The sequence below is a fragment of the Silene latifolia genome, chromosome Y (genome assembly GCF_048544455.1).
Source record: "Silene latifolia isolate original U9 population chromosome Y, ASM4854445v1, whole genome shotgun sequence".
Taxonomy (NCBI): Eukaryota; Viridiplantae; Streptophyta; class Magnoliopsida; order Caryophyllales; family Caryophyllaceae; genus Silene; species Silene latifolia.
In genome coordinates this window covers 335,083,859-335,100,432 of record NC_133538.1, presented here as the reverse complement: position 1 = coordinate 335,100,432, position 16,574 = coordinate 335,083,859, and the positions used below count along the sequence as shown (strand labels likewise).

Genomic DNA, 16,574 nt, shown 5'->3' with positions numbered 1-16,574 from the left:
ATCGCATGTGTTTTGGGTAGTTTTGAGGTCACTTTGGTTGTGTTTCGAGTTGTGTGGTCATAGTTTGGTTATGGTTGGGAGTATGGTAGCTGTCTTTTCGAGTTGGGTGTTCTTTTCAAGATGTGGGGTTAGCAGGTTAGGTTATGCATGGTTATAACAGGTATTATGTGAACTTCTGGGATGAAGTTCGCTTTTAAGGAGGGAAGACTATAATACCACAAATTTCTGGGCATAGTGAACTCGATCGAGTAGGTTGTACTCGACCGAGTGGGTCGTCGAGTGTTTTTAGACAGGCTACTGTCTTGGGTGCATTCAGCCGAGTACGTGAGGAACTCGGTCAAGTAGGGCATACTCGGTTGAGTATGTCAGGTACTCGACCGAGTATCTGGTCTGACGGGTTATATTTCTGCGGTTTTGATTAAAATAATTAGAGGAGTATATATTCGCTTAATCAGTTTCTAAAACATTTTTACAAAAACCTAAACTACGTTCATTACTCCCCTAATCATCTTCATCAATTCCTAAGCCTAGATCGATCGATTGTGAGTTCTTGCATCTCGTTTTCTGCGTTGATTAAGTTGGTAAGTCTCTAGTAATCTCTTAATCAGTTTATGGTTATTATTAGGGGTTTATGCAAACCCTAATTTGGGTAGATTGGGGGATAGAGATTAATTAATGATGGTTATGATTAGTATTGCTTAGTTATCATTGTTATGTGACGATTTCGTAGAGGAGAAGTTCTAGCTTGCGTGATTGTTGTCTTTTGGAATTTGTGAATAAGGTAGGGTTTTCCTACTCAGTCTTTCGTACGATTGTTGTTCAGTGATGTGATGATTGTATGATTGTCCTATTGTGATAGTATTGTGGTGACTTGGTATTGATGGTATCATTGGATTGATTGTGGAGCCGTTGTCAGGAGATGGTCTTCACCCCCATGTTCACCCCTTGTGGCTCCCATCACAAGGGGATGTGCACATTAATGATCTGGGATCGCTCGTTGCGAGGAGCGGGGCTTGGGTGGCAAAGCTGCGGTCTCCCACTGGTGGTGTGGGTACCTGTTACGATGGGTAACGTGGCAGATCTGGGCTGCTGTTCAGATAATATACTTGGAGGTTGGAGATTGGAGATTGTATTTCACATAATTAAATTGGATGGTTTATTGTTGTTGTTGTTGTTGTTGTTGTAGTTATGTTTTATTGTGCAGTTGACTAACCCCTTTTCGTTGTTGCAAAACCTGCGGTAATCCATTGGGGGATGGTGAGTGATGCGTGACCTAATTACGTACTTTTTCTACTATTTTAGCACTCATTTCTATGCATAATACGTAGCAAATAACTACTATCCTCCCAAGAATGGTTTACTTTGGGTTACTTTGTTATTTTATGCAGGTTTGGACCCGAATGATTGAAAACAAGCCAAATCCTGTTCCCGGTGTTACATTTTGGGAATTGGAAGAGTCGGAGCTCGGAAATTGCCGCCTCGAGATGTTTGAGCAAGTGAGGAAGCCTGTTGAAGAGAAGAAATCGCTGTTGTGATGTGAGATTAGTCGATCGACCACTTGTTTCAGTCGATCGACTAATGTGAACTTTTGCTGAATTGGTTTTGGTCGATCGACTGGATTTTTAGTCGATCGACTGGTTTTAAGTCAAGCAGTAATCGTTTAGTTATTGTTTCGGCCCATTAGTTGTTTTTTCGATAATTATAGCCTTATGATTATTTAAGGAGCTGGGAAAACAGAAATTAGGTCATCTTTGATATTGCAAAAAAAACATATTACATTGCTTTTACTCAACTTTCGGATCTGAAACTTGTAATCCTTGCCTTTTCATTTCGGTAATCCATTCAATCTTTATTTCCTTTCTAATTACCTTGCTTTATTTCTCTTATTCTTTTAGGTTCTTTGTTCATTTATTTTTATGTTAAATTGTTATCGTCTTTTATTCATTATGTTTAATTCAATTTCGATAGTAAATCTTTTTATTGTTGTTGTTGTTAATATGAGTATGCGTAGCTAATTCTCTTATGTTAGGATTTAGGGAAGCCATGGTTTTAAGACGGTCATAGTTAGATTATTAGGTTTGGTATAAATATAAATTTGTGTTGTTAATTGTAGCAAATAGTTGAGATTAATTGGTTAAGTGCACGTAACTAGTTAATTAATTTTGAAAACTCCGACCTAGATCGAGAGATTGGAAAGAGTTAGACCTGCTACAAACAATAGATTATCCTAATTAGAGCGAGAGCTAAATTAGTATTCTAGGTCGAATAGTGGACCGGGAGGACTTGTTCATTACCCCTCAGACAGTACTTGTGCTTACCGTTGACTCTACCTCTGACCGTTATTGAGCATGGTGACCCGAGTCCTAGCCTTTTCTCCTATTATTTGAAATCCTTTTTCCACGTTTAATTTCTCTTGTGCTTGCTATATTAGTTAGTAGACAAACCAATCAAACCCTCATATTTTGTGACCCTGACGGACTTAAGATTTAACGAATAGAACACAATTGTCTCCCTGTGGATACGATCCTGACTTCCTTTACTGCATTAGTTTAGGCTTGTTGGTTATCTTTGATTAGGTGTGCGATTAGCCTGTCAGTGAGCAGATATCTAGCATGTTTTGGTTGATTGAGCTTATCGCGGGATGGATGGGAGAATCGTCGAGTCTAGCTAGCTTCCGCTATTGTGTCGACATTAGATGATCATTTCTTTTATTGGATTTGTATTTGCAGTTTTGGTTTTGGTATTATGGTTTGTATCCGATTAAACTTTATTCACTTTAATTAAATGTTCTTTTATGGTCTATTTGATATACTCTATCTCGGGTGACCGAGATGGTAGCACTCCAATTTGCTAAGGTAGGCCTTGGTAAGACACTTTGGTAGTTGGAGGTGTTACAATTTGTACCTTTTGAAAGAACACGCTACAAACTATCAACGAACTACTTCTGACTATATTACTGATGGGAGTCTAGGGGTGCTGACGAGCCGAGCCAAGCCCGAGCTTGGCCTTGCTCGGCTTGTGCTCAAGAACTAAAACTCGATCTCGAGCCGATCTCGAGCTTATCCGAGCTTGTAGAAAATATGCTCGATATCAAGCTTGCGAGCTTTAACGCGAACTCGAGCCAAACTCGAGCTCAAATCGAGCCTATATATAATGGTTCATTTTTTTTATTTTTTTTTTCTTCCGATATTTTCAATAACAAGGCTCGAAGGTTAAATGTAAAATATTTGACAAATCAGTAAGACATTTGATATACATGATACAAAGCTATAATCATGATAAAATATTTTTATAAAATTTGAGCAATATCTTATATAATTATACAAGTTCGAGCCGCTCACGAGCTTTTCGAGCCGAGCCAGCGTTTGCTCGGCTTGACTCATTAAGCTCTCGAGCCGATCTCGCAGGAGCCGAGCTTTGACCGAGCTTTTGCCGAGCCGATCTCGAGTTGCTCGCGAGCTGTCTCGTCTCATTAACACCCCTAGATGAGACTAAATCTACGAATAAAATAAGAGATAGAAAAACGATTCTCACCATAGGGAGAATTTTATTGAATAGAAGATAGATAAGCATACTATTGATTGAAATATGAAATAATTTTGGGGCTTATCCGATTGATAATCAATGGAAGTCCCGCGTATAGCTAAGGGAGGCTAGGGATTTTAGAGAGATTTTGTTAGAGAGAGAGAGAAATTGTATGTTTTGGCGCCTTCCAATTTAAACATAAACTTCCACAACACTCATTTCCTGAACCAACAACTTTACCTTGTTACCACTTTCACAAAACAGCAAACCCTAGCTAACATACAACAATGATCGTGCGAACTCCACCACCTCGTAAACGCCGTACGCCGGCGGAAAGCCCCCCACCTTCTGTCGTCGTCTTCGGCGACAGCGGCGGTGATGTCAGTGGTGGAGGTGGAGGCCTAGTCATTTACGAAGATCCGTCGCGGTCTTCGTCTCATCAACAACCCTCCGATCATTTGCTCTGCACCTATCAATGCTGTCAAATGGTATACTCTTTCTTTTCCGATTTCAGCTACCTTTTACGATTTCATATGAATTCATACCTCATGTTTTTAATTACAAGTTCAGTGAATTTGAATTCGTTAATTAATTATAATATTTTAATCGGCGAGGCATCATTTGGCGTCCCTACACATTCAATTTCGTGATTGCTCTGTGTTCGTGTGTAATTTTATTATGTAAGAGGTTTTTCTTTGTTTAATCACATTATCTTACACCTCGGTCAATAAAAAAGCCTAATTTTTCAGCTGACTTAAGATTCTACTTAGTTATATATGGTGTGTGGTCAATTCTAATATTCTCATTGGCGAGACATCATTTGGCCCCCCTACACACTCAATTTCGCCAAGTGCTCTATGTTCGCTTGTTATTTTATTATATAAGAGGTTTTTCTTTGTTTAATCACATTATGGTACACCTCAGTCTATAAGAAGCGTAATTTGTCACTGACTTAGATTCTACTTAGTTATGTCTGGTTTGTTGTCAACTCGAGTGCTCATTGGTGAGATCTGTGATGATGTGGTGCACTAAGTGTGTAACTACGAATTTCTCGAGTTGAATTATTTGAGACATCATTAGGGGTCCTTACACATCTTATTTCCCCAATTGCTCTATGTTCGTTTGTAGCTTTTCTACTCGGGATAAGTGAGAATTAGGCTAGTGTGCAGCATGTTTCAAGTCCTTGAACCTTGACAATCTATTGTTCACCCTTGCCGTTTTTAGACTATTCTCTTTAGGTGCTTTTTTTTTTTCTGAGTGATTTTGTTTTACATTTTGTAGTAAAAAAGACAATATAAAATTGGTTTCATTTTTCATTTAAGGCTTTTTGTTTATTTTGTTTTTTTGTTTTGTTTTTGCTTCTATAGTTTGGCACTTCTCGTATTGTTTGTTTGAATGTTGATTGCTGTTTGTTCCTTATTTGTTGTATTGAAGGTGAAATCAGAGCTTTTAGATAAATTTGCCAATATGGAGAAATCAGTTACTGAATATCAGTCGGAAGTAAAGACCTTGAGTGACAGACTTCTCAAAGCAGGTATCTTGTATGAGAGAAATATTATTAGTCTTGAACTGTTTTAGGACTTGCATATCCTTGACTATCATAAAGACAAACTTTTGATTATCTCTCCTCCTCTGACTGGTGCCTGCATCTGAGTTTTGTCCTTCACAATCTGGCCGTTAATAACCGGAGTTTTTCGTGAACTCCTCATTCAACCTTCGTTTGTTTGATTAATTGGACACGAACTTGACACGCGGACATTTCATTCTAACGATAAACACGTCATTCTTTCACAAATTGGCCTGAAGCCAACACACTGGTCTGTGCATGGTACTGGTATTTTCATTGTAATGCATGTAGCTGCTGTTGGTAGGTTTCTATAGTGATGAAATTGGGGAAAAAATTGTATGCTATTCTTATGCATGCTCCACACCTTTCAGAGACAGAAGGTAAGAAATATCGAGATCAGTTTCTGTATGCTGAGCAAGAACTTGCTGCTGCAAGGGGACGGGAACAGGCACTTCAAGATAGGGTACTAAAGGAGATCAATGATTCTCAGGTGCAACTGGAGAAACAAATACAACTCTGTAGTGAACTTGAGGTAATTGCTCTTACTATTTGCTGGCCACAGTTTCGCAGAAGTTGAAATCTACGTGTCACCTACACTTCCTTTTCCGACCTTTTTTTTAGAAGACGGAATTCATTTACAGAATGGCATGACACTTACAAAAAATATTTAGAATTGAAAACAAATCTAATAGAAATTAAAGAAACATTACTTCATGATGGGCTACATCAACGAACTAGCTTGTCTAGACCACCAATAAAACTAAAAAGCTTAAAACAAAATGGAGGATTGAGAAAACCATAGAAGAAAGAATTACAGAACGAATCTCACGAAAAGGGAGACCTTCTTTAACTAAATCATGAAATTTCATACTTAAGAGTGAAAATTACATTGAATTTGGGACTCACCATCGATCATTTGTCGATGGTAGCCCTGATTAACTAATCAGCTAACATCGTAGCCATTCATTTATCGGGGTTCCAGGTGAAGCTTGAGAAAGAAATGAGCATGCGCAACGCTGCAGAATCTTCAGCTGCTTCTGCTGAAGAGAAGGCAAACATGCTAGAGCGGAAACTAAAGCATTTATGTGACACTTCAGAGAGAGAAAAGAAGAATTTACAAGACGAATTTATGCATTTGAAAGGAGATTCTGGCTTCTCAATATCTAGGATAAGAGCAGATGTGAGTGATATATGCTAAAAGTGTTATATCTTTACTCTTCACACAGTTATTACGTTTTGAAACCTTGTGTATCTCCTGATTCATTTGTAGCTATTTGTTTATATATATAGCTTGAAAAAATGGAGTTTCGAGCTCAGAATTCTGAAAAGGAGTTAGATCTCTTAAAGGAGGAGTCAGAGGACATCTGTAGACAGCTTAGTAAGGTTGATATCTCTCTTGTGTTTGCTCCTTAATTTTTAAAGTTTCATATCTCGTGCCCCTTAATCGTCACTGTCTTCCGTTGCTCTAGTTGTTGTAGAAGTTGTTATTTCTTTTATTTTCTGTGTACTTATTGTTTCCAAACCTCTTGTGTTTTATTTATGTCATTGCGTTCTACTTAAATTTGTTTCCTATCAGTGCTAATGACTTGTATTCAAAAGTACAACAACAACAACAACAACATTAGAGCCTTAATCCCAAAATGATTTGGGGTCGGCTGACATGAATCATCCTTTCGAACCGTCCATGGGTGAACGCACGCCTCAAAATGCGAATAAAAAAGGGAAGATAAAAAACAAAAGGGAGAACGAAAATGTAATGGAAAGTCAAGGTGAACTTAGGGGTTTTAAAATCGAATTCCGTCTTTCTTTTATAAAAACTTAAAATTTAAATCGAGAAAAGATTAAAACGATTTTTAAAAACCGAAATAGAGTTAAGGATCCGGAATGAACCAGGTAAAATCTATAAGAAAGTGGTTGTTGAAAAAGTGTGTAATAAAGGAGAGAAAAATAAATAAATTAATTTCTTTAAATTAAATAAATAAATAAAAACACTAAATCTGTCAAAAAACATCAAATACTAAAAATCCACATGTATCATTTCCCTCCATTGTGCCCTCTCCGTCACCATACTCTCCTCAAGCCCCAGAACTCTCATATCGTGCTCTATCACTCTCAACCATGTCTGTCTCGGTCTTCCTCTGCCTCTAGGGACCTTTTCTGTTCTCCAAGTTTCGGCCTCCTCAAAAGTGCGTCCATAGGTCTCCTTCTCACGGCCAAACCATCTTAGTCGGTTTTCCATCATCTTGTCCTCTATTGCGCGCCACTTTAACCTTTTCCCTAATCACCTCATTCCTTAACCGATCTTTCCTTGTATGTCCGCACATCCACCTCAACATGCGCATCTCCGCCACACTCATCTTTTGAATGTGACAATGTTTCACGGCCCAACACTCGGAGCCGTAAAGTAGTAAGGTGCCTAATTGCCGTGCGATAAAATTTTCCCTTTAATCTTTGGGGCATATCTTTATCGCATAGAAACCCCAAGCACTTTTCCATTTCAACCATCCCGCTTTAATTTCGTGAGCCACATCTCCGTCTAACTCCCCATCTTTTTGAATAATAGATCCTAGATATCTGAAGAAATCCGAACCCTCAACAACATTCCCATCGAAAATAATACTCCCCGCCTCTGTCGATCTCAACCCCGCCACCTTAGTGAACTGACACCTCAAATACTCAGTCTTACTCCTGCTCAGCCTGAACCCACGAGTCTCTAAAGTCTGCCTCCACAATTCCAACTTTCTCTCCACCCCTCTTTTGTCTCATCAATCAACACAATATCATCAGCAAACATCATACACCAAGGGATGTCGTCCTGAATATCCCTTGTCAACTCATCCATAACTATAGCAAAGAGAAAAGGACTAAGTGCGGAACCTTGATGCACCCCGATGGTAATAGGAAATTCTTCCGTTCTCCCAACATTAGTGCGAACACTTGCACTAGCCCCCTCACACATGTCCGTTATGAGGTCAATATATTTTCGCGACACACCCTTTCACGCCAAAGCCCACCAAAGTACTTCTCTTGGTACCCTATCATATGCCTTTTCCAAGTCAATAAAAACCATATGCAAATCCTTCTTCTTGTCCTGATGGTATTCCATCAATTGTCTCATGATAAAAATCGCATCCATAGTCGATCTCCAGGGCATAAATCCAAATTGGTTTTCCGAGATGTCTACATATCTCCTAAGCCTTTGCTCGATTACCCGCTCCCATAACTTCATTGTATGACTCATAAGTTTAATTCCCCGATAATTGGAACACTCTTGGACATCACCTTTGTTCTTGTACAAAGGGACAAGAGTGCTTTTCCTCCAAGCCGATGGCATCTTGTTGCTCCTCCAAATCTTGTTGAAGAGCATGGTTACCCATTCAATCCCTTTCTCCCTGAAGCACCTCCAAACTTCTATGGGTATACCATCCGGTCCCTCTCCTTTCTTTGACCCCATCTTCCTTAACGCCTTTCTAACTTCACTCTTTTGTATTCTACGCACAAATTCCCGGTTAACCATGCTTGATGTTACCTCTACATCCCCAAAACCTTGTTCGATGCCCGTTGAATAAATTATCAAAGTAAGAACTCCATCTAGCCTTTATCTCGTTATCACGAACCGAGAACCTTGTCGTCCATATCTTTCACACACCTAACTCTCCCAATATCTCTCGTCTTTCGGTCTCTTATGCGAGCGTTTTAGATATCCTTCTCTCCTTCTCTCGTGTCCAACCTGGCATACACTTCTTGGTTAACTTTTGCCCTCGCATCCCGTACGGCCTTTTTAGCGGCTCGTCTAGCTTCCTTGTACTTTTCAAAGTTCTCATCACTCACGCATTTCCCAAAACCTTATAAAGCATTCACGTTTAGTCTTTATCGCTTGTCTCACCACATCGTTCCACCAAGATGTGTCCTTACTTGATGGTCTATTCCCTTTAGATTCCCCTAATACCTCCCTCGCCAACTCCTTTACAACATGCTCCAATTTATCCCACGTTGCATCAATATCTTTCTCCTCACAATCCGACCAAATATCGCTACTTCCAACCTTATCCAAAAACGCTTGTTGGTTTCCCCCTTGTAGCTTCCACCACTGATCCGTGCCTCGCCGATTATCTTTCTCTTCCTCAAGTCTCTCTTACCCCGAAAATCAAGAACCACTAGTCTATGTTGTGTTGCGGCACTTTCCCCGGGTATGACCTTGCAATCGGTGTACTCTTTCCTCCACACATTCCTTACCAAAAGGAAGTCAATTTGACTAGCATTACCTCCACTTCTATAGGTCACCAAATGAGAATGTCTTTTCTCGAACCAAGTGTTCATTATACCCAAGTCATATGCCAAAGCAAAATCCAATATGTCACTTCCTGCTTCATTTCTCTCCCCGAACCCAAAACCCCCATGAATGTTCTCAAAGCCAACTCGACTAGTACCACGCCCGTTGAGGTCACCACCAATGATCAATTTCTCTCCAATAGGGACACGTTCTACAACCTCTTCCAAATCTTCCCAGAAGGCTCGTCGAAAAGAAGCATCCAAACCTACTTGGGGTGCGTAAGCACTTATAACCGTCACCACCTCATCCCCGACTACAAGCTTAATACTCATAATCCTATCACTCTTTCTCGATACCTCTACCACATCATCAATGTAATCTTTATCAATGACAATACCCACTCCATTACGACTTTTGTCTTTACCCGTGTACCAAAGCTTATAACCCCAAGGCGCTATCACCCTTGCTTTATCTCCGATCCACTTTGTCTCTTGTAGACACATTATATGCACTCTCCTCCTTTTCATAACCTCCCCTACCTCAGCTAATCTCCCTGTCAAAGAGCCAACATTCCAAGTACCAAACCGTAACCTACTACCCTTCCTAAAGTCATGTCCTGATTTCTTTACCCGCTCTTGACCATGCTTCCTAGATCCAAACCTATTTGACACCACACCCATACTTCGAGGTGGCGCGCCGCTTTTGGGCGACGACCTAACAACCCTAGCATATTTTTCACTACACCCGGGTCTAGAAGATGTAGCGCACCCTTGCCTATTTGACACCACCCCCAGATGTAAAGATGGCGCGTCGCTTCCGGGCGACGACCTAGCAACCCTCACATACTTATCACTACACCCGGTCTAAGAAGTGCGGCGCGTCGCTTCGAGGAGACGCCCAACGATGTTCAAATTCCGATTCATGTCCATAAAATGTGACTAAGTTTTTATGCTGGCTGCCACAGACCTACCGCAACCCTCCTCCTTTATCCGGGCTTGGGACCGGCAGCGAATGCCCGAAAACACTCACAGGCGGAGTTCTTGTATTCAAAAGTACATTTTTTAAAAATGAAAATAGTGGTTTGGCAAGTTCTATTTAGTTTCCTGATTCGTTCTAATGACTCACTCTATGAAGGATTTTCTTTAACTCTAATGAGCAGCCATCTTGTTTATTCCTTGACACTGTGTGTGGTTTTTAATGAGCCATCTTGTTTGAAAGTACGTCACGCCTGAAAAGGATCCTTGCCAAGGATAGGACTTTAGGAGCTTAAACTGTTATACCACCCATCTCCTTCTCTGACATGCCTCTCACCCAACACCACTCATCCACTTAGCTACAAACACCACTGGAACCTAGCTCCAACAGCGATCAACCCATCCCCAACCACTGCCAACTGAGTCCATAACCACTGAATCCCCTCTCCCATTGCCGATGCCACAATTTTCTGGGCCATTGTTGTCCTTTAAAGATCTTTAAGATTCTAGGATTTCTCTCGAAAATCACCAGTTGGCCGTACTACATGGTGTATCAGGAGGTTTCAGCTGGCAGACCGGGAAGATTAGCAACACCTCTATTCTCAGAGTGATCTAGCTCAAAAATCCGCTTTGCAGAGCATTTCATATTTTATTTTAGGTGTGATGCTAATTTCTTATTTTCTTTAGCCCTGGAGCCACCAATTGATGCTAAAGGCAGTCTAATGTACCTGCTATGTTCCAGCTAGTTCTCAATCTGGGAAGATTAGATTAGGAACTAGCCCCTATCCTAAGTAGCTAGCAACTAGTTACCACATAAAAAGACTTTTGTTTATGTAAAGATACATTAATGAAAATGGGTGATGGCTCTATGACCTTGTATAAAATGATACCTAGAGGGTGATACATGCTTACAAATGGATAGGTGGGTAATTATACTCAAGCTATCATGGCTCATGAGTAGTTTTATGACTTTATCTGTAAAAAGAGAAGACCGACCTAGAAAGACAATTAACAAGTTTTATGTTAGTAAAGGAAGTTTTATGACTCAATTGCCAAACTATTATATATTTTGCAGTGCTTGCAAGAGAAGACCGATCTAGAAAGACAATTAGCAAGTTTTATGTTCGTAAAGGAGGAATCTTCTACCTCTTCTTCTCAGAACGATATTCTGGTGAGGCATTTACAAAAAGAGCTTAGGAATTATGTAAGTGGAATTCATTTTGCAACTGTTCTTCCTTTAAACCAATTACATTTTTGAAACTTTTTGTCTGTCTGGAATTTCAATTTCACTACCTGGGAAGGTATGAATAGGCAAAGTCACTGAGGCATGGGTGGGTGCTGACTTGAAGTATCTTGCAAAATCTGTATCTTGTGTTCAATTAACTAATTCGGGGCTGTGCATATACTCTGTACAACAACAACGACATTACCCTAGTGCCTCAATGGCTCCCGCAAATTGCGGGGTAGGGGGGAGGGGGGGGGGGGTCGGATGTACGCAGCCTTACTCTTGTGTTAGCAACACAAAGAGGCTGTTTCCGAATGACCCAAGATGGAAATTGCGTCGAGAACTGCATTGAAGGACCGCTACTTCACAAAAGAAAGAAGCGCAACCACTTTAGTGAGCCATTTAGATTTATTCCATTATAGTCCATACCCAAAGAGTAATGAGTCTTTGGCTCCATTGGAAATATGGAAATCTGTGCATATACTCTGTGCTGGAAGAAAATTAACTTGACTGTTTTCTGCAACATTCAGGGATTCTACCTTATTTGCATGTTGGTAGGATGTAGTCTCCATTACAATGTATTAGGATTATTACCGGTAGAATATATTGAACACTACTGGGAAGATGGTTAAGTTTGACGGATGTGTATATTGTTGTCCATTGCCTTATTTAGCCTTCCTTTGGGGCCTAATCTAGGTGGCATAGCTTTTTCAAATGCGCCAAAACCTAAACAAGCCACTCCAGAATAATAAATGAATTCCAAAAATCTTGGGCAAATCTAAATAAGGCTTTCCTGTAGATTCATCAGAAATTATTTCTAGATCACAATACACCAATGTGAAATAGCTGCTAAAAAGCACAAATCAGAAAACGCAATATGTGCCCCGACCACACGTTCATAACTCCAAATACCCGAATCCTATTATAGTCCCTCCTGTAAAACTCCAACTGCTCCATGAATCGGGTATTACTAAACGAGTCATGAAAGGTATAACGAACATACCCTGTCTCCACATTGGATGAAGGACGGGATCAGAAGGATCAACAACGGCTATTTCATATAGAGCCATCGAAGCAGCCCAACCGGCAACCATAACTATATGCATTATATGGACAGAATCATCCCGGCCAGGGCTTGTTGTGGCTGGAGTGGCAATGCAGTTGGATAGGTGGAAAGGGGGATATTTAGTTTGGGAGTCAAGATTGTTCTGATTCGTTTTTGTCTCTCTTCCTTCGCCTGTTTTTTTTTTTTTTTATTTCCTTTTCTATTCAACTGTTATGGTGGGTTAGGACTTGATGGAATGGGGCACTAAAATATATAGCTTTTGGGCAATGTGGTTTTCTTATCCATCTGAACCATCTTCTTTATGGCACTGTAAAATTAAAAGCTGAATGGTATCCAAAACCTTTGATTTCTTATGAGGTGAGGATGGGTTCATGTTAGATTCTTTGAAGATGTGTGGAAACTGAAGTATATATCTATCTTATTTCCCTGCATATATAACCTCTTTACTCTTCAATCTTCATAATGCCATGGTTTCAATTTTCCACTAACTCACTTTCTTCTATTTTTCTCATTTCCAACATTTGCTTTTGTAAGTGGACTCGGATCTATTGTGATAGTGATTGCAATGCAACTATTAACAAAAGACTGCCTTCCTAATAATGTATAAATATTATACAGCAAAGGCATATTACCTGTTGGACTCATTTAACTTTATTAGTCAGTTAGCAGCAACTAGGCGAGGAAGATAAAGCCAAAATGCCAATATCAGTATACTTGTGAAGTGGGAAAGTAAACCTTTCCCCAATTAATTAGGAAACTCGTGTAATTTCTCAGCTTAAGACTTCCTCTCAAGTCTGACATTCATCTTAATGGAGCTTTCTCTTGTATCAGGGAAAAAAACTAACCCAATCAAAATTCACAGTATGTGTTGAAGTGCTATCTTCTCACTATACTTTGGACAACATTATTGGTTTTATATTAAGTTACCACAATTTCCATTTGAATGGAGGGAAAGACTTATTACTCGTTGGCTTTTGGAATGATAACACTAAAGAAAAAAGGCTCGCTATATAGCGGCTGACATTTTTTTTTATTGTGGGTCATTCAATCTATCTATGCTCTTAAAACATGGGCAAAGGCGTGCAGCTGCCCAGAGACTTTGAGGCAATGGGATAAAGTTGTTTCTTTCATTGGTTGTGAATTAGCGCGCTATATAGCGGCTGATCTGCTCTCTTTTATGGTTTCCTCTTATTCAACATTTTTTATGTTATAATCTCATATTGGCTTAATTTTTTTCTTTTTATTTGAAGGAGCGTGAACTGCATGAAGCAAAGAAGTTGAAAGCATCGCATGAGAACATCGAGTTGTTGAAGGAGAAGTTGGTGGAAGAAAAAAGGCGCAGAGAAAGGATTGAGGCTGAGCTAGTCAAGTTACAAGAGAATCAGCTAAGCTTGAAAATGCTTGAGGATGAATTGTCTACTTGGAAGAAGATAATCGAAGGCATTCCTGGTGTTTCATCAGCTGATGACATTCCTCTTAAGTTCGCTTTCTTACAAAAGTATGAGCTAAGCTTTAATATGTCTTGTTTTCATTGTTGGTACTTTATTATTCACTTAAAATGTGGCCTTTATATCCTGGAAACTCTGCTTGCTCACTGTTAGAATATGGGATTCGCTGGCATCAACAGTTACTATACAGATGTAAAACATACAAAAGGTGAAATGTTCAAGACAAAAGGTAAGACAAGAAAATTCAAGAGGGAAACAAAGAGAATTGATGAAAAATAGTAAACAAGAAGTCAAAAACACAGCAAAAATGAAACAGAGATAAACAAGGAGAAAGAAAAGAACAAGGAGACCAAAAGGGAAAGTGATGGAATAAATAAAAAAGAGAAAGCGAAACGTAAGAACTAAGAAGTATAATGAGAGAAGAATTCAAGTCATTGAGATAATTTGTATTTTCAGTGCTCCTGCAGTAGCATATTCTGGAAGGATCTAGGGGTTACTAGGTTTCTAATAATCTGTTGAGTCACATTTAATATGTCCTAGGAAATTTAAGTTGTGAGTTGTATTTCTAGTTCCTAGGGTAGCTCTAGAATTCTCTATGAGGTCTATTTAAAGGCAAACTACAATCTGATTGTAGCAACCAAAAAAAATCAGATTCATAATAAATAAAAGAGTAGCAGCTCAAACCGTAAAAATCAATTTCTCACCAACAAATTTGGCATCAGAGCCAGAAATGGCTTCCGCAACTTTTACTACTGTTTTCTCCTATTCACCAAACCAAATCCCCATCTTTGAAGGCACGCATTACGATTATTGGCACAGCCAAATGAAGTTTTTCTTCATAGGACCCACCTGCTGACAGGACGACCTGGACAACAGCCCAGCAAGCAGAATATAAAGAAAATGTGAAGAATGATGCTAAAGCATTACGCTATATTCATCAAGGTGTGAGTAGGACAATCTACCCCCAAATAGCATTTCTAAAGCCAAGGAAGCATGGGAAGTTCTCGAAAAAGAATTTCAGGGAAATCAAAGGGTAATTTCCATCAAACTTCAAACTGCATGGAATAATTTTGATAATTTATCAATGAAAGATGATGAGACAATTCCAGATTTTTGCTCCCGTGTAACGACGATAGTAAATCAAATTAAAAGTTGTGGTTATAGCATTCCCGAGAAAAGAGTTGTTGAGAAAGTTCTAAGGAGTTTAAATTCAAAATTCGATTATATTGTTCCCGCCATCGAAGAATCGAAAGATCTCTCACAATTCTCAATGTTTGAGCTAATGGGCTCACTTGAAGCACACGAAGAAAGAATGCGAAAGCCTCCAAATCAGCCCTTGGAGCAAGCATTTCAGTCGCAACTAAATCTGTCCAAGACAGATTCTTATATGAAGAAAGGAAGTGAATTTCAAAAGAAGGAGCAGCATGGAAGGGGCAATCGCAAGAATAATTCCTACCGTGGCAGAGGCAGAGGAAGGAGAGGATACCGACAACAACGACAAGGAAATTCCAGCCCCTACTGCATTATTTGCAAAAGGCCCGGTCATGAGTTAGCCGAGTGTCGCTATAAGTGCAAAAGATGAAAATTCCCAACCATTCTCAAGGGGATTGTTGGCATCAAAATAAGGAGAAAAATGAGGCAAACTTCCTTCAAGAAGGAGAAGGAGATCAAGTGTTTTACACTTGTTTGAATGTGGAAGAGAAGTCGGATAAGGTGTGGTTTCTAGACAGCGATTGTAGTAACCACATGACAGGAGATAAGGAAATCTTTAAAGAGCTTGATACAACCTACAAGAGTCAGGTCATTCTTGGAGATGGCAAAGCAGAAAGTGTCGAAGGCAAAAGAACTATTTCGATGGCATCAAATTCTAGAAATCAGAAGTACATTAATGACGATCTCTATGTACCACGTCTTGCTCATAATCTTCTAAGTGTTGGGCAGCTCGTGCAGAAAGGCTACAAAGTGGTGTTTGATGGTGGTCAATGTGAAATCATTGACAAAAAGACAAAGTCTGTTATTACAAAAATTGGTATGGCTCGAAATAAAGTCTTTCCTCTTGTGCCACGCTTGGCTGGGAGTAGTCTTAGGATAAGTGACCTCCTGGGAAGGTTCCCGGGATGCGTATGAGTGAGGACAAAATGCGCTATAAAGGACCCGTGTTGATCTGTGGGCCATGTACACCGCCTGGTGAGTTATCATAAGTAACTGCTCTCGATCCGGTTTGGGCCGGGGTGTTACAAATGGTATCAGAACAACCCTGCGACTGTGTGGTGATGGGAGACAGTTGTTATACGATACGCTCCTGGAGGCAGTTGTTATACGCTCCATTGTGATCACCCACCTAGCGGGGGAGGATTCTGGGTTAGCGGTTATGTTCCCAGGCGCAACGACGCAACGAGGACGTTGCGTTATTCAAGTGAGGGTGATTGTAACACCCCACCTTAATTGAAGAGGTCCAGTGATAGGCTTAAATGACTAGTGCTTAAAGGGATTGAA

General features: G+C 39.9%; 1 protein-coding gene across 3 annotated transcripts in view; it reads left to right on the top strand.

The window, feature by feature from the left end:
* The first annotated feature begins 3,608 nt into the window (after nt 1-3,608).
* Nucleotides 3,609-16,574, top strand: part of LOC141634479 (mitotic spindle checkpoint protein MAD1-like) — a 28,415-nt gene continuing 15,449 nt past the window's right edge. For all 3 annotated transcript variants that reach the window (XM_074446636.1, XM_074446635.1, XM_074446634.1), the window contains exons 1-7: nt 3,609-4,013; nt 4,960-5,059; nt 5,464-5,624; nt 6,075-6,272; nt 6,383-6,475; nt 11,415-11,543; nt 13,881-14,128. In XM_074446636.1, the coding sequence (XP_074302737.1) occupies nt 3,813-4,013; nt 4,960-5,059; nt 5,464-5,624; nt 6,075-6,272; nt 6,383-6,475; nt 11,415-11,543; nt 13,881-14,128 (1,130 nt within the window). In that variant the 5' untranslated portion in view covers nt 3,609-3,812. The remainder of the gene's footprint in view (nt 4,014-4,959; nt 5,060-5,463; nt 5,625-6,074; nt 6,273-6,382; nt 6,476-11,414; nt 11,544-13,880; nt 14,129-16,574) is intronic.